Here is a 22,251-nt window from a genome sequence, read left to right on the forward strand (position 1 = left end):
CGCTGCCCCAGTCCCTGCTCCCCCAGTCCCCACTCCCCCAGTCCCCACACCCCCAGTCCCCGCTGCCCCAGTCCCTGCTCCCCCAGTCCCCACTCCCCCAGCCCCCACTCCCCCAGTCCCCACTCCCCCAGTCCCCACTCCCCCAGCCCCCACTCCCCCAGTCCCCGCTGCCCCAGTCCCTGCTCCCCCAGTCCCCACTCCCCCAGCCCCCACTCCCCCAGTCCCCGCTGCCCCAGTCCCTGCTCCCCCAGTCCCCACTCCCCCAGCCCCCACTCCCCCAGTCCCCAGTCCCCACTCCCCCAGTCCCCACTCCCCCAGTCCCCACTCCCCCAGTCCCCACTCCCCCAGTCCCCACTCCCCCAGTCCCCACTCCCCCAGTCCCCACTCCCCCAGTCCCCAGTCCCCCAGTCCCCAGTCCCCACTCCCCCAGTCCCCACTCCCCCAGTCCCCACTCCCCCAGTCCCCACTCCCCCAGTCCCCACTCCCCCAGTCCCTGCTCCCCCAGTCCCCACTCCCCCAGCCCCCACTCCCCCAGTCCCCAGTCCCCACTCCCCCAGTCCCCACTCCCCCAGTCCCCACTCCCCCAGTCCCCACTCCCCCAGTCCCCGCTCCCCCTGTCCCCACTCCCCCAGTCCCCACTCCCCCAGTCCCCACTCCCCCAGTCCCCGCTCCCCCAGACCCCACTCCCCCAGTCCCCACTCCCCCAGTCCCCGCTGCCCCAGTCCCCACTCCCCCAGTCCCCACTCCCCCAGTCCCCACTCCCCCAGTCCCCACTCCCCCAGCCCCCGCTCCCCCAGTCCCCACTCCCCCAGTCCCCACTCCCCCAGTCCCCGCTGCCCCAGTCCCCGCTGCCCCAGACCCCGCTCCCCCAGCCCCCGCTCCCCCAGCCCCCGCTCCCCCGGCCCCCGCTCCCCCGGCCCCCGCTCCCCCAGCCCCCCCTCGCCCAGTCCCCACTCCCCCAATCCCCACTCCCCCGGCCCCTGCTCCCCCAGTCCCCACTCCCCAGTCCCCGCTCCCCCAGTCCCCGCTCCCCCAGTCCCCGCTCCCCCGGCCCCCGCTCCCCCAGTCCCCGCTCCCCCAGCCCCCGGTCCCCGCTCCCCCGGCCCCCGCTCCCCCAGTCCCCACTCCCCCAGTCCCCACTCCCCCAGTCCCCGCTCCCCCAGTCCCCGCTCCCCCAGCCCCCGGTCCCCGCTCCCCCGGCCCCCGCTCCCCCGGTCCCCGCTCCCCCGGCCCCCGCTCCCCCAGTCCCCGCTCCCCCAGTCCCCGCTCCCCCAGTCCCCGCTCCCCCAGACCCCACTCCCCCAGTCCCCACTCCCCCAGCCCCCCCTCCCCCAGTCCCCGCTCCCCCGGCCCCCGCTCCCCCGGCCCCCACTCCCCCAGTCCCCACTCCTCACTCCCCCACTCCCCCAGTCCCCACTCCCCCAGCCCCACCTCCCCCAGTCCCCGCTCCCCCAGCCCCCACTCCCCCGGCCCCGCTCCCCAGCCCCCGCTCCCCCAGCCCCCGCTCCCCCAGCCCCCAGCCCCCACTCCCCCAGCCCCCACTCCCCCAGCCCCCCCTCCCCCAGCCCCCCTCCCCCCCTCCCCCGGCCCCCCCTCCCCCCCTCCCCCGTCCCCCCTCCCCCGTCCCCCCTCCCCCGGCCCCCCCTCCCCCGGCCCCCCCTCCCCCGGCCCCCCCCTCCCCCGCCCCCCCCCCTCCCCCGGCCCCCCCCCCTCCCCCGGCCCCCCCCCTCCCCCGGCCCCCCCCCCTCCCCCGGCCCCCCCCTCCCCCGGCCCCCCCCTCCCCCGGCCCCCCCTCCCCCGGCCCCTCCTCCCCCGGCCCCTCCCCCGGCCCCCCCCTCCCCCGGCCCCCCCTCCCCCGGCCCCCCCTCCCCCGGCCCCCCCTCCCCCGGCCCCCCCTCCCCCGGCCCCCCCTCCCCCAGACCCCGCTCCCCCAGTCCCCACTCCCTCACTCCCCCCTCCCTCACTTCCTCACCCCCACTCCCCAGTCCCTCACCATCAATTCAGGGGTGTCGTGGCACAGGGGGTGGGGCTCACCTTGGTCTATCGAGGACCCAGTCAGAGCTCTAACTGGAGAAACAGACTGATCTCTTGTAGGCACTCACTGTTTAATACTGGCTCCATTTCCCCGCACCCTCCCCCATATCCTCTCAACTCTCTCTAATATGAATTCTGTCTTTCCCTCTGCAGAATCTGAGCCAGCGAGATGAGGACCCTGCTGCTGATTCTGGGCTTGCTGAGTGAGTCCTGTTGTCAAACTGCGCTGCGTTAATGACCCCTGTTATATATTTAAGTGTTTGCCTGATTGCTTTATGATCACATGATTTGATGGTGATGTCGTTAGGGTGTTGCACAGACTGTTGCTTTACCTACAGTTGTACTCTGTGCAGAGAGCACGTCTTTTATGGAAGCACAGAATCCCAACAGTGCACAACGAGGCCATTCAGCCCATCGATTGTGCACCCACCCTCCAAAAGGGCACTCTCGGCCCACACCGAATCCTATCCCCATAACCCACCCCGCACATTTAGCATGGCCAATCCCCCAACCTGCACATCTTTGGACACTCGGGGACTATTTAGCATGGCCAATCCACCCAACCTGGACATCTTTGGACACTATGAGGCAATTTAGCATGGCCAATCCCCCCAACCTGCACATCTTTGGACACTAAGAGGCAATTTAACATGGCCAATCCACCTAACCTGCACATCTTTGGACACGAAGGGGCAATTTAGCATGGCCAATCCACCCTGTGAATGAATACAAATGTTTATCTCGATGGAGTATTGTGTACAGTTTTGGTCTCCGTATCTGAGGAAGGATGTCCCTGTTATAGAGGGACCGCAGCAAAGGTTTCCCAGGCTGATTCCTGGGATGGCAGGTCTGTCATATGAGGAGAGATTAATTCGGTTAGGATTATATTCACTGGAGTTCAGAAGAGTGAGAGGGAATCTCATAGAAACTTATAAAATTCTAACAGTATTAGACAGGGTAGATTCAGAAAGAATGTTCCCGATGGTGGGGGGAGTCCAGAACTAGGGGGTCATAGTTTGAGGATAAGGGGGAAACCTTTGAGGACTGAGATGAGGAGAAATTTCTTCACCCAGAGGGTGGTGAATGTGTGGAATTCACTCCCACAGAAAGTAGTTGAGGCCAAAACATTGTGAGATTTTGAGAAGATATTAGATATCGCTCTTGGGGCTAAAGGGATGGGGGGATATGGGTGGGGGGAAGGGGGGGGATCAGGATATTAAATTTGATGATCAGCCGTGATCAAAATGAATGGCGGGGCAGGCTGGAAGGGCCGAATGGCCTCCTCCTGCTTCTAGTTTCAATGTTTAGCATGAACTGTACTTTATATTAACATTAAACATGTCTCTGTCTCTCAGTCGCTGACTCTGCCCTGACTGACCCGTGTGTGGATCACACCGCCCTGAGCGATACCTGGAGGAGCACAGATTGCCGAGAGACTGAGTGTTCCAACAACTCGATGTGCGATGGTGATCTCCTTGTAGGATGGTACCGGTTTAAAAGGTGATGAGCCGGGACATTTCCTGATAAACTGGGCACACCGGGAGGAATGTGTGAGTGTAGATTATGTGCAGGTTAGCAAGATTGGTGATTCTAAATTGCCACTTGGTGTCCAAGAGTGTGCAGGTTGGTAACTGCAGAGACTGCGATGGTCAGAGATATCAGTGCGGGAGGGGAGTGGGGAACAGCAGTTGCTAAGCTCTCTCCATCATGGTGTGAATAGTTGTTGGCTACAACTGACTGGTTTGTGGGGCCATTACAGACTCAGCCAGGTTGCTGTGTGTGTGGAGCCATCTGCAGGCCAGACCGAGTAATGATGGCAGATTTCCTTCCCCATCAGTGGGGAGTGACATTCACCCCACACAAGTGTCCATCTCCAACAAGAGAGGATCGAACCATCTCCCCCCCTTGACAGTCAATGGCGTTACTATCGCTGTATCCCCCTCCCCCACCATCAACATCCTGGGGGGCGACCATTGAGCAGAAACTGAACTGGGACCCAGCCATATCAATACTGTGGCTCCCAGAGCAGGACAGAGGCTGGGAATCCTGCAGAGAGTCACTCCCCTCCTGACTCCCACCTCCCCAAAGCCTGTCCCACCATCGACAAGGACACAAGTCCGGAGTGTGATGGGATTCTCTCCACTCGCCTGGATGGATACGGCTCCCGGCAACACTCGAGAAAGCTCGACACCCTCCAGGACAAAGTAGCCCCCTCCCCCCCGCTCGATCGACACGCTAACCACAAACATTCACTCCCTCCACCACCGACGCACAGCGGCAGCCGTGTGAACCGTCTACAAGATGCACCGCAGCGACTCGCCAAGGCTCCTTCAACAGCACCTTCCAAACCCACCACCTCTACCATCTAGAAGGACAAGGGCAGCAGACACATGGGGAACACCCACCGCCTGCAAGTTCCCCCCTCCGAGCCCCTCACACCATCCCCGACTTGGAAACATATCAGCCGTTCCTTCACTGTGGCTGGGGTCGAAATCCTGGAACTCACTCCCTAACAGCACCGTGGGTGTACCTACACTACACACGGGGACTGACTGATGTCCAATAACAATCCCGGAACTCCCTCCCTAACAGCACTGTGGGTGTACCTACACCACACACGGGGACTGACTGATGTCCAATAACAATCCTGGAACTCCCTCCCTAACAGCACTGTGGGTGTACCTACACCACACACAGGACTGACTGATGTCCAATAACAATCCCGGAACTCCCTCCCTAACAGCACTGTGGGTGTACCTACACCACACACGGGGACTGACTGATGTCCAATAACAATCCTGGAGCTCTCTCCCTAACAGCGTCGTGGGTGTACCTACACCACACACGGGACTGACTGATGTCCAATAACAATCCTGGAGCTCTCTCCCTAACAGCGCCGTGGGTGTACCTACACCACACACGGGACTGACTGATGTCCAATAACAATCCTGGAGCTCTCTCCCTAACAGCGCCGTGGGTGTACCTACACCACACACGGGGACTGACTGATGTCCAATAACAATCCTGGAACTCCCTCCCTAACAGCGCCGTGGGTGTACCTACACCACACACAGGGACTGACTGATGTCCAATAATAATCCTGGAACTCCCTCCCTAACAGCGCCATGGGTGTACCTACACCACACACGGGGACTGACTGATATCCAATAACAATCCCGGAACTCCCTCCCTAACAGCACCGTGGGTGTACCTACACCACACACGGGGACTGACTGATATCCAATAACAATCCCGGAACTCCCTCCCTAACAGCACTGTGGGTGTACCTACACCACACACGGGGACTGACTGATATCCAATACCAATCCCGGAACTCCCTCCCTAACAGCGCCATGGGTGTACCTACACCACACACGGGGACTGACTGATGTCCAATAACAATCCTGGAACTCCCTCCCTAACAGCGCCGTGGGTGTACCTACACCACACACGGGGACTGACTGATGTCCAATAACAATCCTGGAACTCCCTCCCTAACAGCACCGTGGGTGTACCTACACCACACACGGGGACTGACTGATGTCCAATAACAATCCTGGAACTCCCTCCCTAACAGCGCCGTGGGTGTACCTACACCACACACGGGGACTGACTGATGTCCAATAACAATCCTGGAACTCCCTCCCTAACAGCACCGTGGGTGTACCTACACCGACCAAGGGCCCACAGCAGGTTCTGGAAGGCGGGTCACCCACCATCTTGTCAAGGGTTAATTAGGGATGGGTAATAAATGCTGGGCCTTGCTAGCGACTCCCACATCGTGAGGAAGAATGTTCCGGTCCTCGGACAGGGAGCTGAGGAGAGACACCAGAACTGTTCCAGCGATGGCTGGGGGAGCTGTGGGGAGGGGTGGTGGGGGGAGCGTCAGCTACAGGGAGAGTAAGTCGGACCGTCTCCCTCCCTCGGATAGAGAGCGGTAGCAGAGAGACTGAGGAGATGCATTCGAATCCGGGAAGGGTGTTCAGCGAGGGACCATGGAGAGGGATTGTCCGCACTGGGATAAGTGTGAGGAAAACCAGGAGGGACACAGAGCGAAGGTCACTAGACAACGATCAAGATGAGGGGAAAGTTGCCGATTGGCAGAAGCAGCTGGCGAGGAGGGACAGCGCAGGCCGAAGGGCCAGCAAAGTAGACGCAATGGAAAAGGACATTGGATAAATACCGAAGGAGAGACGTTTAGTCCAGTGTGGAGAGAATGGAAAGGGAGTGAGACATCATTGGATAGATCATTCACAGGGGATAGCAGGGACATGGGGGACCGAATGGCGCTCATTCTCAGCTGTAACATTCTGTAATTCTCTGACTCTGTGATTGTTGTTCCAGTTCTGGCGGATGGAAGATTCCGGAGACTCTGGTCGCAGAGGAACACTGCTCCACACATCGTTCAGGCTGGTTACAGGGTAGAGTCAGACTTTACAATATCAGATTTACACTCACTGTCCAGCACTGTTCACATCGCTTACACTCTCCAATATTTATACACCTCATTTCAGGATCTCATCCCACCCTGGAACAGGGGGAAGTAAACCGGAGAGTTTGTTTTAACTGGGATGGGAATCTCTGCAGCTGGGAGCGAGAGATAAAGATTAAAAACTGCAGCAGTTACATTGTCTATGAGCTGAAACCGACACCAGGCTGTGACGCTGCTTATTGCACAGGTACATTGCTGTTTCAAAATGACCCAGGAGGGCAACACTGGATATACCGGGACACTGACACACCCAGTGACCGAGGGGAGAGGGATGGAGTGACTGAGGGGAGAGGGACGGAGCGACTGAGGGGGGAGGGACGGAGTGACTGAGGGGGAGAGGGACGGAGCGACTGAGGGGAGAGGGACGGAGCGACTGAGGGGAGAGAGACGGAGTGACTGAGGAGAGGGACGGAGTGACTGAGGGGAGAGGGACGGAGTGACTGAGGGGAGAGGGACGGAGTGACTGAGGGGAGAGGGGGGGAGTGAGTGAGGGGAGTGGGATGTAGTGGGTGAGGGGAGAGGGACGGAGCGACTGAGGGGAGAGGGACGGAGTGACTGAGGGGAGAGGGGCGGAGTGAGTGAGTGGAGTGGAATGTCGTGAGTGAGGGGAGTGGGATGGAGTGAGTGAGAGGAGTGGGATTGAGGGAGTGGGCTTGAGGGAGCGAGGGAGTGGGATTGAGGGAGCGAGGGGAATGGGATTGAGGGAGCGAGGGGAATGGGATTGAGGGAGCGAGGGGAGTGGGATTGAGGGAGCGAGGGCAGTGGGATTGAGGAAGCGAGGGGAGTGGGATTGAGGGAGTGAGGGGAGTGGGATTGAGGGAATGAGGGGAGTGGGATTGAGGGAGCGAGGGGAGTGGGATTGAGGGAGCGAGGGGAGTGGGATTGAAGGAGTGAGGGGAGTGGGAGTGAGGGGAGTGGGATTGAGGGAGTGAGGGGAGTGGGATTGAGGGAGTGAGGGGAGTGGGATTGAGGGAGTGAGGGGAGTGGGATTGAGGGAGCGAGGGGAGTGGGATTGAGGGAGTGAGGGGAGTGGGATTGAGGGAGTGAGGGGAGTGGGATTGAGGGAGTGAGGGGAGTGGGATTGAGGGAGTGAGGGGAGTGGGATTGAGGGAGCGAGGGGAGTGGGATTGAGGGAGCGAGGGGAGTGGGATTGAGGGAGTGAGGGGAGTGGGATTGAGGGAGTGAGGGGAGTGGGAGTGAGGGGAGTGGGATTGAGGGAGCGAGGGGAGTGGGATTGAAGGAGTGAGGGGAGTGGGATTCAGGGAGCGAGGGGAGTGGGATGGAGTGCGTGAGGAGAGGTGGATGGAGTGAGGGGGAGTGGGATGGAGTGAGTGAGGGGAGTGGGATGGAGTGAGTGAGGGGAGTGGGATGGAGTGAGTGAGGGGAGTGGGATGGAGTGAGTGAGGGGAGTGGGATGGAGTGAGTGAGGGGAGTGGGATGGAGTGAGTGAGGGGAGTGGGATGGAGTGAGTGAGGGGAGTGGGATGGAGTGAGTGAGGGGAGTGGGATGGAGTGAGTGAGGGGAGTGGGATGGAGTGAGTGAGGGGAGTGGGATGGAGTGAGTGAGGGGAGTGGGATGGAGTGAGTGAGGGGAGTGGGATGGAGTGAGTGAGGGGAGTGGGATGGAGTGAGTGAGGGGAGTGGGATGGTGTGAGTGGGGGGAGTGGGATGTAGTGAGTTGGGGGTGTGGGATGGAGCGTGTGAGGGGAGTGGGATGTCGTGAGTGAGGGGAGTGGAATGTAGCGAGTGAGGGGAGTGGGATGGAGCGAGTGAGGGGAGTGGGATGGAGCGAGCGATGGGAGTGTGGTGGAGTGAGCGAGGGGAGTGTGGTGTAGTGAGCGAGGGGAGTGGGATGGAGTGAGTGAGGGGAGTGTGGTGTAGTGAGCGAGGGGAGTGGGATGGAGCGAGCGAGGGGAGTGGGATGGAGCGAGTGAGGGGAGTGGGATGGAGCGATTGAGGGGAGTGGGATGGAGCGATTGAGGGGAGTGGGATGGAGTGAGCGAGGGGAATGGCGTGCAGTAAGTGAGGTGAGTGGGATGGAGTGAGTGAGGGCAGTGGGGTGCAGTGAGTGAGGGGAGTGTGGTGTAGTGAGTGAGGGGAGTGTGGTGTAGTGAGTGAGGGCAGTGTGTTGTAGTGAGTGAGGGGAATGGGATGGAGTGAGTGAGGGGAGTAGGATGGAGTGCGTGAGGGGAGTAGGATGGAGTGCGTGAGGGGAGTGGGATGGAGTGAGTGAGGGGAGTGGTGTCGTGAGTGAGGGGAGTGGGATGGAGTGAGTGAGGGGAGTGGGATGTAGTGAGCGAGGGGAGTGTGGTGTAGTTAGTGAGGGGAGTGGGATGGAGTGAGTGAGGGGAGTGTGGTGTAGTTAGTGAGGGGAGTGGGATGGAGTGAGTGAGGGGAGTGGGATTGAGTGAGTGAGGGGAGTGGGATGTAGTGAGTGAGGGGAGTGGGATGGAGTGAGTGAGATGAGTGGGATGGAGTGAGTGAGGGGAGTGGGATGGAGTGAGTGAGGGGAGTGAGATGGAGTGAGTGAGATGAGTGGGATGGAGTGAGTGAGGGGAGTGGGGTGTAGTGAGTGAGGGGAGTGGGATGGAGTGAGTGAGGGGAGTGGGATGGAGTGAGTGAGGGGAGTGGGATGGAGTGAGTGAGGGGAGTGGGATTGAGTGAGTGAGGGGAGTGGGGTGTAGTGAGTGAGGGGAGTGGGATGTAGTGAGTGAGGGGAGTGGGATGTAGTGAGTGAGGGGAGTGGGACGGAGCAAGTGAGGGGAGTGGGATGTAGTGAGTGAGGGGAGTGGGATGTAGTGAGTGAGGGGACTGGGATGGAGTGAGTGAGGGGAGTGGGATGGAGTGAATGAGGGGAGTGGGATGGAGTGAATGAGGGGAGTGGGATGGAGTGAGTGAGGGGAGTGGGATGTAGTGAGTGAGGGGAGTGGGATGTAGTGAGTGAGGGGAGTGGGATGGAGCGAGTGAGGGGAGTGGGATGGAGCGAGTGAGGGGAGTGGGATGGAGTGAGTGAGGGGAGTGGGATGGAGCGAGTGAGGGGAGTGGGATGGAGTGAGTGAGGGGAGTGGGATGGAGCGAGTGAGGGGAGTGGGATGGAGCGAGTGAGGGGAGTGGGATGGAGTGAGTGAGGGGAGTGGGATGGAGTGAGTGAGGGGAGTGGGATGGAGCGAGTGAGGGGAGTGGGATGGAGCGAGTGAGGGGAGTGGGATGGAGTGAGTGAGGGGAGTGGGATGGAGTGAGTGAGGGGAGTGGGATGCAGTGAGTGAGGGGAGTGGGATGCAGTGAGTGAGGGGAGTGGGATGCAGTGAGTGAGGGGAGTGGGGTGTAGTGAGTGAGGGGTGTGTGGTGTAGTGAGTGAGGGGAGTGGGATGTAGTGAGTGAGGGGAGTGGGATGGAGTGAGTGAGGGGAGTGGGATGGAGTGAATGAGGGGAGTGGGATGGAGTGAGTGAGGGGAGTGGGATGTAGTGAGTGAGGGGAGTGGGATGTAGTGAGTGAGGGGAGTGGGATGTAGTGAATGAGGGGAGTGGGATGGAGTGAATGAGGGGAGTGGGATGGAGTGAGTGAGGGGAGTGGGATGTAGTGAGTGAGGGGAGTGGGATGTAGTGAGTGAGGGGAGTGGGATGTAGTGAGTCAGGGGAGTGGGATGTAGTGAGTGAGGGGAGTAGGATGTAGTGAGTGAGGGGAGTGGGATGGAGTGAGAGGGGAGTGGGATGGAGTGAATGAGGGGAGTGGGATGGAGTGAGTGAGGGGAGTGGGATGTAGTGAGTGAGGGGAGTGGGATGTAGTGAGTGAGGGGAGTGGGATGGAGCGAGTGAGGGGAGTGGGATGGAGCGAGTGAGGGGAGTGGGATGGAGTGAGTGAGGGGAGTGGGATGGAGTGAGTGACGGGAGTGGGATGGAGTGAGTGAGGGGAGTGGGATGGAGCGAGTGAGGAGAGTGGGATGGAGCGAGTGAGGGGAGTGGGATGGAGTGAGTGAGGGGAGTGGGATGGAGTGAGTGAGGGGAGTGGGATGCAGTGAGTGAGGGGAGTGGGGTGTAGTGAGTGAGGGGAGTGGGGTGTAGTGAGTGAGGGGAGTGGGGTGTAGTGAGTGAGGGGAGTGGGGTGTAGTGAGTGAGGGGAGTGGGATGTAGTGTGAGGGGAGTGGGATGTAGTGAGTGAGGGGAGTGGGATGGAGTGAGTGAGGGGAGTGGGGTGGAGTGAGTGAGGGGAGTGGGGTGGAGTGAGTGACGGAAGTGGGATGTAGTGAGTGAGGGGAGTGGGATGGAGCGAGTGAGGGGAGTGGGATGGAGCGAGTGAGAGGAGTGGGATGGAGCGAGTGAGAGGAGTGGGGTGTAGTGAGTGAGGGGAGTGGGGTGTAGTGAGTGAGGGGTGTGGTGTAGTGAGTGAGGGGTGTGTGGTGTAGTGAGTGAGGGGAGTGGGATGGAGTGAGTGAGGGGAGTGGGATGGAGTGAGTGAGGGTAGTGGGGTGTAGTGAGTCAGGGGAGTGGGATGGAGTGAGTGAGGGGAGTGGGATGTAGTGAGTGAGGGGAGTGGGATGGAGTGAGTGAGGGGAGTGGGATGTAGTGAGTCAGGGGCGTGGGATGGAGTGAGTGAGGGGAGTGTGGTGTAGTGAGTGAGGGGAGTGGGATGTAGTGAGTGAGGGGAGTAGGGTGTAGTGACTGAGGGGAGTGGGATGGAGTGAGTGAGGGGAGTGGGATGGAGTGAGTGAGGGGAGTGGGATGTAGTGAGTCAGGGGAGTGGGGTCCAGTGAGTGAGGGGAGTGGGGTGTAGTGAGTGAGGGGAGTGGGATGTAGTGAGTGAGGGGAGTGGGGTGTAGTGAGTGAGGGGAGTGGGGTGTAGTGACTGAGGGGAGAGGGGCGGAGTGAGTGAGGGGAGTGTGGTGTCGTGACTGAGGGGAGTGTGGTGTAGTGACTGAGGGGAGTGGGATGTAACCTCGGCACATTCCGTCTTTCCAGATTCCTGTGGAATTCCCTTGCGAATCCCTCGATTGAAGCTGCCTCCCCCACACTGTCAGACAGCTCACTCCACACCCGAACCACTCGCCGTGTGAAAACATTTCTCCTCCTGTCCCCATCGATTCTCTGACCCATCCCCGTGAATCTGTCTGTCCCCCTCTCATTCTCAACTTACCACCTCAATGGTAACCGTTTCTCCCTCTTGGCCCTACCCCAGACATTCCACCCTCCTTATCATGAGCCCTCGGATCAAGTCTCCCCTCTGCCTTCACCTCTTCCCCGTGTAGAGCACTGTCCCTGAATCTCTCCAATCTCTCCACGTCACTCAGATTCCTCCATCCCCTGACACGTTCTCCTGCCTTGAGGTTGCTGTTGTCTTAACGAGGGGGGATGGGCTGGACACATATCTCCGTGTGACATTGACTGTACTTTATCTGTTAACGTTAAACATCTCTCTGTCACTCAGACCCAAACTCAGCGCTCACTGACCCGTGTGTAGATCACACGGTGCTGAACCAGCCCTGGAGAAGCAGCGATTGTACTGGGACAGAGTGTGTGGGACGGCTGCAGTGTGACGAGGATCTTGTCTACGGATGGTACAGGTTCAACAGGTAAGGTGTAGGGGGACACCCAGCTCAACCACCTGGGAAGGTGGGAGTTAGTGACAGGTAGTGGTGATGATGGGTGGGGTTTCTGTCCTGTCCACTGTCTCGATCATCCAATCCCGCCATACGGCCAGTGGATGTTCAGCTGGACCCCACAGTGGGTCCCACTATGACGGGGTCAGACTGTGCCAGCCCGTGTCACTGAAGCTACTAGCAGTGAGATTGTAAATGCCAGACTGGGACAAGCCACTTGCCTGGTGTCTTTCTTCTCTTCTGAGTTCGAACAGCGAGGGAGGGTGGAATGTGGGAATCGCTCCAGGGGGGAGTGGGGTGAATGTGGGAATCGCTCCAACCGGGAGTGGGGAGAATGTGGGAATCACTCCAGCGGGGAGTGGGGAGAATGTGGGAATCGCTCCAGCGGGGAGTGGGGTGAATGTGGGAATCGCTCCAACGGGGAGTGGGGAGAATGTGGGAATCACTCCAGCGGGGAGTGGGGAGAATGTGGGAATCGCTCCAGCGGGGAGTGGGGAGAATGTGGGAATCGCTCCAACAGGGAGTGGGGAGAATGTGGGAATCGCTCCAGCGGGGAGTGGGGTGAATGTGGGAATCGCTCCAACGGGGAGTGGGGAGAATGTGGGAATCACTCCAGCGGGGAGTGGGGAGAATGTGGGAATCGCTCCAGCGGGGAGTGGGGAGAATGTGGGAATCACACCAGCGGGGAGTGGGGAGAATGTGGGAATCGCTCCGGCGGGGAGTGGGGAGAATGTGGGAATCGCTCCAACGGGGAGTGTGGAGAATGTGGGACTCGCTCCAACGGGGAGTGGGGAGAATGTGGGAATCGCTCCAGCAGGGAATGGGGAGAATGTGGGAATCACTCGAACGGGGTGTGTGGGAGAATGTGGGAATCGCTCCAACGGGGAGTGGGGAGAATTTGGGAATCGCTCCAAGGGGAGTGGGGAGAATGTGGGAATCGCTCCAAGGGGAGTGGGGAGAATGTGGGACTCGCTCCAAGGGGAGTGGGGAGAATGTGGGACTCGCTCCAAGGGGAGTGGGGAGAATGTGGGACTCGCTCCAAGGGGAGTGGGGAGAATGTGGGAATCGCTCCAAGGGGAGTGGGGAGAATGTGGGACTCGCTCCAAGGGGAGTGGGGGAGAATGTGGGACTCGCTCCCACGGGGAGTGGGGAGAATGTGGGACTCGCTCCAAGGGGAGTGGGGAGAATGTGGAACTCGCTACAAGGGGAGTGGAGGAGAATGTGGGACTCGCTCCAGCAGAGAGTGGGGAGAATGTGGGAATCACTCCAGCGGGGAGTGGGGAGAATGTGGGACTCACTCCCACGGGGTGTGTGGGAGAATGTGGGAATCGCTCCAAGGGGAGTGGGGAGAATGTGGGAATCGCTCCAAGGGGAGTGGGGAGAATGTGGGACTCGCTCCAAGGGGAGTGGGGAGAATGTGGGAATCGCTCCAAGGGGAGTGGGGAGAATGTGGGAATCGCTCCAACGGAGAGTGTGGAGAATGTGGGAATCACTCCAGTGGGGAGAATGTGGGAATCGCTCCAACGGAGAGCGTGGAGAATGTGGGAATCACTCCAGCGGGGAGTGGGGAGAATGTGGGAATCGCTCCAGCGGGGAGTGTGGAGAATGTGGGAATCACTCCAGCGGGGAGTGGGGAGAATGTGGGAATCACTCCAACGGGGAGTGGGGAGAATGTGGGACTCGCTCCAAGGGGAGTGGGGAGAATGTGGGACTCGCTCCAAGGGGAGTGGGGAGAATGTGGGACTCGCTCCAAGGGGAGTGGGGAGAATGTGGGACTCGCTCCAGCGGGGAGTGGGGAGAATGTGGGAATCACTCCAGCGGGGAGTGGGGAGAATGTGGGAATCGCTCCAACGGAGAGTGTGGAGAATGTGGGAATCACTCCAGCGGGGAGTGGGGAGAATGTGGGAATCGCTCCAACGGAGAGTGTGGAGAATGTGGGAATCACTCCAGCGGGGAGTGGGGAGAATGTGGGAATCACTCCAACGGGGAGTGGGGAGAATGTGGGACTCGCTCCAAGGGGAGTGGGGAGAATGTGGGACTCGCTCCAAGGGGAGTGGGGAGAATGTGGGACTCGCTCCAAGGGGAGTGGGGAGAATGTGGGACTCGCTCCAAGGGGTGTGGGGAGAATGTGGGACTCGCTCCAAGGGGAGTGGGGAGAATGTGGGACTCGCTCCAAGGGGAGTGGAGGAGAATGTGGGACTCACTCCAAGGGGAGTGGGGAGAATGTGGGACTCGCTCCAAGGGGAGTGGGGAGAATGTGGGAATCGCTCCAAGGGGAGTGGGGAGAATGTGGGACTCGCTCCAAGGGGAGTGGGGAGAATGTGGGACTCGCTCCAAGGGGAGTGGGGAGAATGTGGGACTCGCTCCAAGGGGAGTGGGGAGAATGTGGGACTCGCTCCAAGGGGAGTGGGGAGAATGTGGGACTCGCTCCAAGGGGAGTGGGGAGAATGTGGGACTTGCTCCAAGGGGAGTGGGGAGAATGTGGGACTCGCTCCAGCGGGGAGTGGGGAGAATGTGAGAATAGCTCCAACGGAGAGTGTGGAGAATGTGGGAATCACTCCTGTGGGGAGAATGTGGGAACCGCTCCAACGGAGAGCGTGGAGAATGTGGGAATCACTCCAGCGGGGAGTGGGGAGAATGTGGGAATCACTCCAGCGGGGTGTGGGGAGAATGTGGGACTCGCTCCAAGGGGAGTGGGGAGAATGTGGGACTCGCTCCAAGGGGAGTGGAGGAGAATGTGGGACTCACTCCAAGGGGAGTGGGGAGAATGTGGGACTCGCTACAAGGGGAGTGGGGAGAATGTGGGAATCGCTCCAAGGGGAGTGGGGAGAATGTGGGACTCGCTCCAGCGGGGAGAATGTGGGACTCGCTCCAAGGGGAGTGGAGGAGAATGTGGGACTCGCTCCAAGGGGAGTGGGGAGAATGTGGGACTCGCTCGAAGGGGAATGGAGGAGAATGTGGGACTCGCTCCAAGGGGAGTAGGGGAGAAAGGGAAAATCGTTCTCACGTGCAGTGGGGGAGAATGTGGGTAAAACTCCCACGGGAGTGGGGGAGAATATGGTTCTCGTGCGCATGGGGAGGGTGTGAGAATGTGAAAGTAACTCTGATTTTTATTCCAGTTCTGGCGGATGGAAGATTCCGGAGACTCCGGTCGCACCGAGACACTGCTCCACATATCATCCAGGCTGGTTACAGGGTAGAGTCAGACTTTACAATATCAGATTTACACTCACTGTCCAGCACTGTTCACATCGCTTACACTCTCCAATATTTATACACCTCATTTCAGGATCACATCCCACCCTGGAACAGGGGGAAGTAAACCGGACAGTTTGTTTGACCAATCAGAGCAGTCAATGTAAATTGGAGCGAGAGATAAAGATTAAAAACTGCAGCAGTTACTTTGTCTATGAGCTGAAACCGACACCAGGCTGTGACGCTGCTTATTGCACAGGTACATTGCTGTTTCAAAATGACCCAGGAGGGCAACACTGGATATACCGGGACACTGACACACCCAGTGACTGAGGGGAGAGGGACGGAGTGACTGAGGGGAGAGGGACGGAGCGACTGAGGGGAGAGGGACGGAGCGACTGAGGGGAGAGGGACGGAGCGACTGAGGGGAGAGGGACGGAGCGACTGAGGAGAAAGGGACGGAGCGACTGAGGGGAGAGGGACGGAGTGAATGAGGGGAGAGGGACGGAGCGACTGAGGGGAGAGGGACGGAGCGACTGAGGGGAGAGGGGCGGAGCGACTGAGGGGAGAGGGGCGGAGTGAGTGAGGGGAGAGGGACGGAGCGACTGAGGGGAGAGGGACGGAGCGACTGAGGGGAGAGGGGCGGAGTGAGTGAGGGGAGTGGAATGTAGTGAGTGAGGGGAGTGGAATGTAGTGAGTGAGGGGAGTGGAATGTAGTGAGTGAGGGGAGTGGGATTGAGGGAGTGAGGGGAGTGGGTTTGAGGGAGCGAGGGGAGTGGGATTGAGGGAGCGAGGGGAGTGGGATTGAGGGAGCGAGGGGAGTGGGATTGAGGGAGCGAGGGGAGTGGCATTGCGGGAGCGAGGGGAGTGGCATTGAGGGGAGTGAGATTGAGGGGAGTGAGATTGAGGGAGTGAGGGGAGTGGGATTGAGGGAGCGAGGGGAGTGGGATTGTGGGAGCGAGGGAGTGGGATTGAGGGAGCGAGGGGAGTGAGATTGAGGGAGCGAGGGGAGTGGGATTGAGGGAGGGAGGGGAGTGGGAATGAGGGAGGGAGGGGAGTGGGATTGAGGGAGCGAGGAGAGAGATTGAGGGAGCGAGGGCAGTGAGATTGAGGGGGTGAGGGGAGTGGGATTGAGGGAGTGAGGGCAGTGAGATTGAGGGAGTGAGGGGAGTGGGTTTGAGGGAGCGAGGGATGTGGGATTGAGGGAGCGAGGGATGTGGGATTGAGGGAGCGAGGGCAGTGGGATTGAGGGAGTGAGGGCAGTGGGATTGAGGGAGCGAGGGCAGTGGGATTGAGGGAGCGAGGGGAGTGAAATTGAGGGAGCGAGGGGAGTGAGATTGAGGGAGCGAGGGGATTGAGATTGAGGGAGCGAGGGGAGTGGGATTGAGGGAGTGGGAGTGAGGGGAGTGGGATTGAGGGAGTGAGGGGAGTGGGATTGAGGGAGTGAGGGCAGTGGGATTGAGGGAGCGAGGGGAGTGGGATTGAGGGAGCGAGGGGAGTGGGATTGAGGGAGCGAGGGGAGTGGGATTGAGGGAGCGAGGGGAGTGGGATTGAGGGAGCGAGGGGAGTGGGATTGAGGGAGCGAGGGGAGTGGCATTGAGGGAGCGAGGGGAGTGGCATTGAGGGAGCGAGGGGAGTGAGATTGAGGGGAGTGAGATTGAGGGAGTGAGGGGAGTGGGATTGAGCGAGCGAGGGGAGTGGGATTGTGGGGCCGAGGGGAGTGGCATTGAGAGAGTGAGGGGAGTGGGATTGAGGGAGCGAGGGGAGTGGGTTTGAGGGAGCGAGGGGAGTGGGATTGAGGGAGCGAGGGCAGTGGGATTGAGGGAGGGAGGGGAGTGGGATTGAGGGAGTGAGGGGAGTGGGATTGAGGGAGCGAGGGGAGTGGGATTGAAGGAGTGAGGGGAGTGGGATTGAGAGAGCGAGGCGAGTGGGATGGAGTGCGTGAGGAGAGGTGGATGGAGTGAGTGAGGGGAGTGGGATGTAGTGAGTGCGGGGAGTGGGATGGAGTGAGTGAGGGGAGTGGGATGGAGTGAGTGAGGGGAGTGGGATGGAGTGAGTGAGGGGAGTGGGATGGAGTGAGTGAGGGGAGTGGGATGGAGTGAGTGAGGGGAGTGGGATGGAGTGAGTGAGGGGAGTGGGATGGAGTGAGTGAGGGGAGTGGGATGGAGTGAGTGAGGGGAGTGGGATGGAGTGAGTGAGGGGAGTGGGATGGAGTGAGTGAGGGGAGTGGGATGGAGTGAGTGAGGGGAGTGGGATGGAGTGAGTGAGGGGAGTGGGATGGAGTGAGTGAGGGGAGTGGGATGGAGTGAGTGAGGGGAGTGGGATGGAGTGAGTGAGGGGAGTGGGATGGAGTGAGTGAGGGGAGTGGGATGGAGTGAGTGAGGGGAGTGGGATGGAGTGAGTGAGGGGAGTGGGATGGAGTGAGTGAGGGGAGTGGGATGGAGTGAGTGAGGGGAGTGGGATGGAGTGAGTGAGGGGAGTGGGATGGAGTGAGTGAGGGGAGTGGGATGGAGTGAGTGAGGGGAGTGGGATGGAGTGAGTGAGGGGAGTGGGATGGAGTGAGTGAGGGGAGTGGGATGGAGTGAGTGAGGGGAGTGGGATGGAGTGAGTGAGGGGAGTGGGATGGAGTGAGTGAGGGGAGTGGGATGGAGTGAGTGAGGGGAGTGGGGTGGAGTGAGTGAGGGGAGTGGGATGGAGTGAGTGAGGGGAGTGGGATGTAGTGAGTGAGGGGAGTGGGATGTAGTGAGTGAGGGGAGTGGGATGTAGTGAGTGAGGGGAGTGGGATGGAGCGAGTGAGGGGAGTGGGATGGAGCGAGTGAGGGGAGTGGGATGGAGTGAGTGAGGGGAGTGGGATGGAGCGAGTGAGGGGAGTGGGATGGAGCGAGCGATGGGAGTGTGGTGGAGTGAGCGAGGGGAGTGTGGTGTAGTGAGCGAGGGGAGTGTGGTGTAGTGAGTGAGGGGAGTGGGATGGAGTGAGTGAGGGGAGTGGGATGGAGTGAGTGAGGGGAGTGTGGTGTAGTGAGCGAGGGGAGTGTGGTGTAGTGAGCGAGGAGAGTGGTGTAGTGAGTGAGGGGAGTGGGATGGAGCGAGTGAGGGGAGTGGGATGGAGCGAGTGAGGGGAGTGGGATGGAGCGAGTGAGGGGAGTGGGATGGAGCGATTGAGGGGAGTGGGATGGAGCGATTGAGGGGAGTGGGATGGAGCGAGCGAGGGGAGTGTGATGGAGTGAGTGAGGGGACTGGGATGTAGTGAGTGAGGGGAATGGCGTGCAGTGAGTGAGGTGAGTGGGATGGAGTGAGTGAGGGCAGTGGGGTGCAGTGAGTGAGGGGAGTGTAGTGAGTGAGGGCAGTGTGGTGTAGTGAGTGAGGGCAGTGTGGTGTAGTGAGTGAGGGGAATGGGATGGAGTGAGTGAGGGGAGTGTGATGGAGTGAGTGAGGGGAGTGGGAGTGAGTGAGGGGAGTGGGATGGAGTGAGTGAGGGGAGTGGTGTCGTGAGTGAGGGGAGTGGGATGGAGTGAGTGAGGGGAGTGGGATGTAGTGAGCGAGGGGAGTGTGGTGTAGTTAGTGAGGGGAGTGGGATGGAGTGAGTGAGGGGAGTGGGATGGAGTGAGTGAGGGGAGTGGGATGGAGTGAGTGAGGGGAGTGGGATGGAGTGAGTGAGGGGAGTGGGATGGAGTGAGTGAGGGGAGTGGGATTGAGTGAGTGAGGGGAGTGGGATGTAGTGAGTAAGGGGAGTGGGATGGAGTGAGTGAGGTGAGTGGGATGGAGTGAGAGGGGAGTGGGGTGTAGTGAGTGAGGGGAGTGGGATGTAGTGAGTGAGGAGTGGGATGGAGTGAGTGAGATGAGTGGGATGGAGTGAGTGAGATGAGTGGGATGGAGTGAGTGAGGGGAGTGGGGTGTAGTGAGTGAGGGGAGTGGGATGGAGTGAGTGAGGGGAGTGGGATGGAGTGAGTGAGATGAGTGGGATGGAGTGAGTGAGATGAGTGGGATGGAGTGAGTGAGATGAGTGGGATGGAGTGAGTGAGGGGAGTGGGATGGAGTGAGTGAGGAGAGTGGGATGGAGTGAGTGAGGGGAGTGGGATGGAGTGAGTGAGGGGAGTGGGATGGTGTGAGTGGGGGGAGTGGGATGTAGTGAGTGAGGGGTGTGGGATGGAGCGTGTGAGGGGAGTGGGATGTCGTGAGTGAGGGGAGTGGGATGTAGCGAGTGAGGGGAGTGGGATGGAGCGAGTGAGGGGAGTGGGATGGAGTGAGCGATGGGAGTGTGGTGGAGTGAGCGAGGGGAGTGTGGTGTAGTGAGCGAGGGGAGTGGGATGGAGTGAGTGAGGGGAGTGTGGTGTAGTGAGCGAGGGGAGTGGGATGGAGCGAGCGAGGGGAGTGGGATGGAGCGAGTGAGGGGAGTGGGATGGAGCGATTGAGGGGAGTGGGATGGAGCGATTGAGGGGAGTGGGATGGAGCGAGCGAGGGGAGTGTGATGGAGTGAGTGAGGGGAATGGCGTGCAGTGAGTGAGGTGAGTGGGATGGAGTGAGTGAGGGCAGTGGGGTGCAGTGAGTGAGGGGAGTGTGGTGTAGTGAGTGAGGGCAGTGTGGTGTAGTGAGTGAGGGCAGTGTGTTGTAGTGAGTGAGGGGAATGGGATGGAGTGAGTGAGGGGAGTAGGATGGAGTGCGTGAGGGGAGTAGGATGGAGTGCGTGAGGGGAGTGGGATGGAGTGAGTGAGGGGAGTGGTGTCGTGAGTGAGGGGAGTGGGATGGAGTGAGTGAGGGGAGTGGGATGTAGTGAGCGAGGGGAGTGTGGTGTAGTTAGTGAGGGGAGTGGGATGGAGTGAGTGAGGGGAGTGTGGTGTAGTGAGTGAGGGGAGTGGGATGGAGTGAGTGAGGGGAGTGGGATGGAGTGAGTGAGGGGAGTGGGATTGAGTGAGTGAGGGGAGTGGGATGTAGTGAGTGAGGGGAGTGGGATGGAGTGAGTGAGATGAGTGGGATGGAGTGAGTGAGGGGAGTGGGATGGAGTGAGTGAGGGGAGTGGGATGGAGTGAGTGAGATGAGTGGGATGGAGTGAGTGAGGGGAGTGGGGTGTAGTGAGTGAGGGGAGTGGGATGGAGTGAGTGAGGGGAGTGGGATGGAGTGAGTGAGATGAGTGGGATGGAGTGAGTGAGGGGAGTGGGGTGTAGTGAGTGAGGGGAGTGGGATGGAGTGAGTGAGGGGAGTGGGATGGAGTGAGTGAGGGGAGTGGGATTGAGTGACTGAGGGGAGTGGGGTGTAGTGAGTGAGGGGAGTGGGATGTAGTGAGTGAGGGGAGTGGGATGTAGTGAGTGAGGGGAGTGGGACGGAGCAAGTGAGGGGAGTGGGATGTAGTGAGTGGGATGTAGTGAGTGAGGGGAGTGGGATGTAGTGAGTGAGGGGAGTGGGATGGAGTGAGTGAGGGGAGTGGGATGGAGTGAATGAGGGGAGTGGGATGGAGTGAATGAGGGTAGTGGGATGGAGTGAGTGAGGGGAGTGGGATGGAGTGAGTGAGGGGAGTGGGATGTAGTGAGTGAGGGGAATGGGATGGAGTGAGTGAGGGGAGTGGGATGGAGCGAGTGAGGGGAGTGGGATGGAGCGAGTGAGGGGAGTGGGATGGAGTGAGTGAGGGGAGTGGGATGGAGCGAGTGAGGGGAGTGGGATGGAGCGAGTGAGGGGAGTGGGATGGAGCGAGTGAGGGGAGTGGGATGGAGTGAGTGGGGGGAGTGGGATGGAGTGAGTGAGGGGAGTGGGATGCAGTGAGTGAGGGGAGTGGGATGCAGTGAGTGAGGGGAGTGGGGTGTAGTGAGTGAGGGGAGTGCGGTGTAGTGAGTGAGGGGTGTGTGGTGTAGTGAGTGAGGGGAGTGGGATGTAGTGAGTGAGGGGAGTGGGATGGAGTGAGTGAGGGGAGTGGGATGGAGTGAATGAGGGGAGTGGGATGGAGTGAGTGAGGGGAGTGGGATGTAGTGAATGAGGGGAGTGGGATGGAGTGAATGAGGGGAGTGGGATGGAGTGAGTGAGGGGAGTGGGATGTAGTGAGTGAGGGGAGTGGGATGTAGTGAGTGAGGGGAGTGGGATGTAGTGAGTCAGGGGAGTGGGATGTAGTGAGTGAGGGGAGTAGGATGTAGTGAGTGAGGGGAGTGGGATGGAGTGAGTGAGGGGAGTGGGATGGAGTGAATGAGGGGAGTGGGATGGAGTGAGTGAGGGGAGTGGGATGTAGTGAGTGAGGGGAGTGGGATGTAGTGAGTGAGGGGAGTGGGATGGAGCGAGTGAGGGGAGTGGGATGGAGCGAGTGAGGGGAGTGGGATGGAGTGAGTGAGGGGAGTGGGATGGAGTGAGTGAGGGGAGTGGGATGTAGTGAGTGAGGGGAGTGGGATGGAGTGAGTGAGGGGAGTGGGGTGGAGTGAGTGAGGGGAGTGGGATGGAGTGAGTGAGGGGAGTGGGATGTAGTGAGTGAGGGGAGTGGGATGTAGTGAGTGAGGGGAGTGGGATGTAGTGAGTGAGGGGAGTGGGATGGAGCGAGTGAGGGGAGTGGGATGGAGCGAGTGAGGGGAGTGGGATGGAGTGAGTGAGGGGAGTGGGATGGAGCGAGTGAGGGGAGTGGGATGGAGCGAGCGATGGGAGTGTGGTGGAGTGAGCGAGGGGAGTGTGGTGTAGTGAGCGAGGGGAGTGTGGTGTAGTGAGTGAGGGGAGTGGGATGGAGTGAGTGAGGGGAGTGGGATGGAGTGAGTGAGGGGAGTGTGGTGTAGTGAGCGAGGGGAGTGTGGTGTAGTGAGCGAGGAGAGTGGTGTAGTGAGTGAGGGGAGTGGGATGGAGCGAGTGAGGGGAGTGGGATGGAGCGAGTGAGGGGAGTGGGATGGAGCGAGTGAGGGGAGTGGGATGGAGCGATTGAGGGGAGTGGGATGGAGCGATTGAGGGGAGTGGGATGGAGCGAGCGAGGGGAGTG

General features: G+C 60.1%; 1 protein-coding gene across 1 annotated transcript in view; it reads left to right on the plus strand.

The window, feature by feature from the left end:
* Positions 1-2,203: 2,203 nt before the first annotated feature.
* LOC144486894 (uncharacterized) overlaps positions 2,204-22,251 on the plus strand; it is a 70,036-nt gene continuing 49,988 nt past the window's right edge. The window contains exons 1-7 of the mRNA XM_078204925.1: positions 2,204-2,237; positions 3,390-3,534; positions 6,379-6,455; positions 6,549-6,713; positions 11,948-12,092; positions 15,239-15,315; positions 15,409-15,573. Of these exons, the coding sequence (XP_078061051.1) occupies positions 2,204-2,237; positions 3,390-3,534; positions 6,379-6,455; positions 6,549-6,713; positions 11,948-12,092; positions 15,239-15,315; positions 15,409-15,573 (808 nt within the window). The remainder of the gene's footprint in view (positions 2,238-3,389; positions 3,535-6,378; positions 6,456-6,548; positions 6,714-11,947; positions 12,093-15,238; positions 15,316-15,408; positions 15,574-22,251) is intronic.

The sequence above is a fragment of the Mustelus asterias genome, unplaced genomic scaffold (assembly GCF_964213995.1).
Source record: "Mustelus asterias unplaced genomic scaffold, sMusAst1.hap1.1 HAP1_SCAFFOLD_506, whole genome shotgun sequence".
Lineage (NCBI taxonomy): Eukaryota > Metazoa > Chordata > Chondrichthyes > Carcharhiniformes > Triakidae > Mustelus > Mustelus asterias.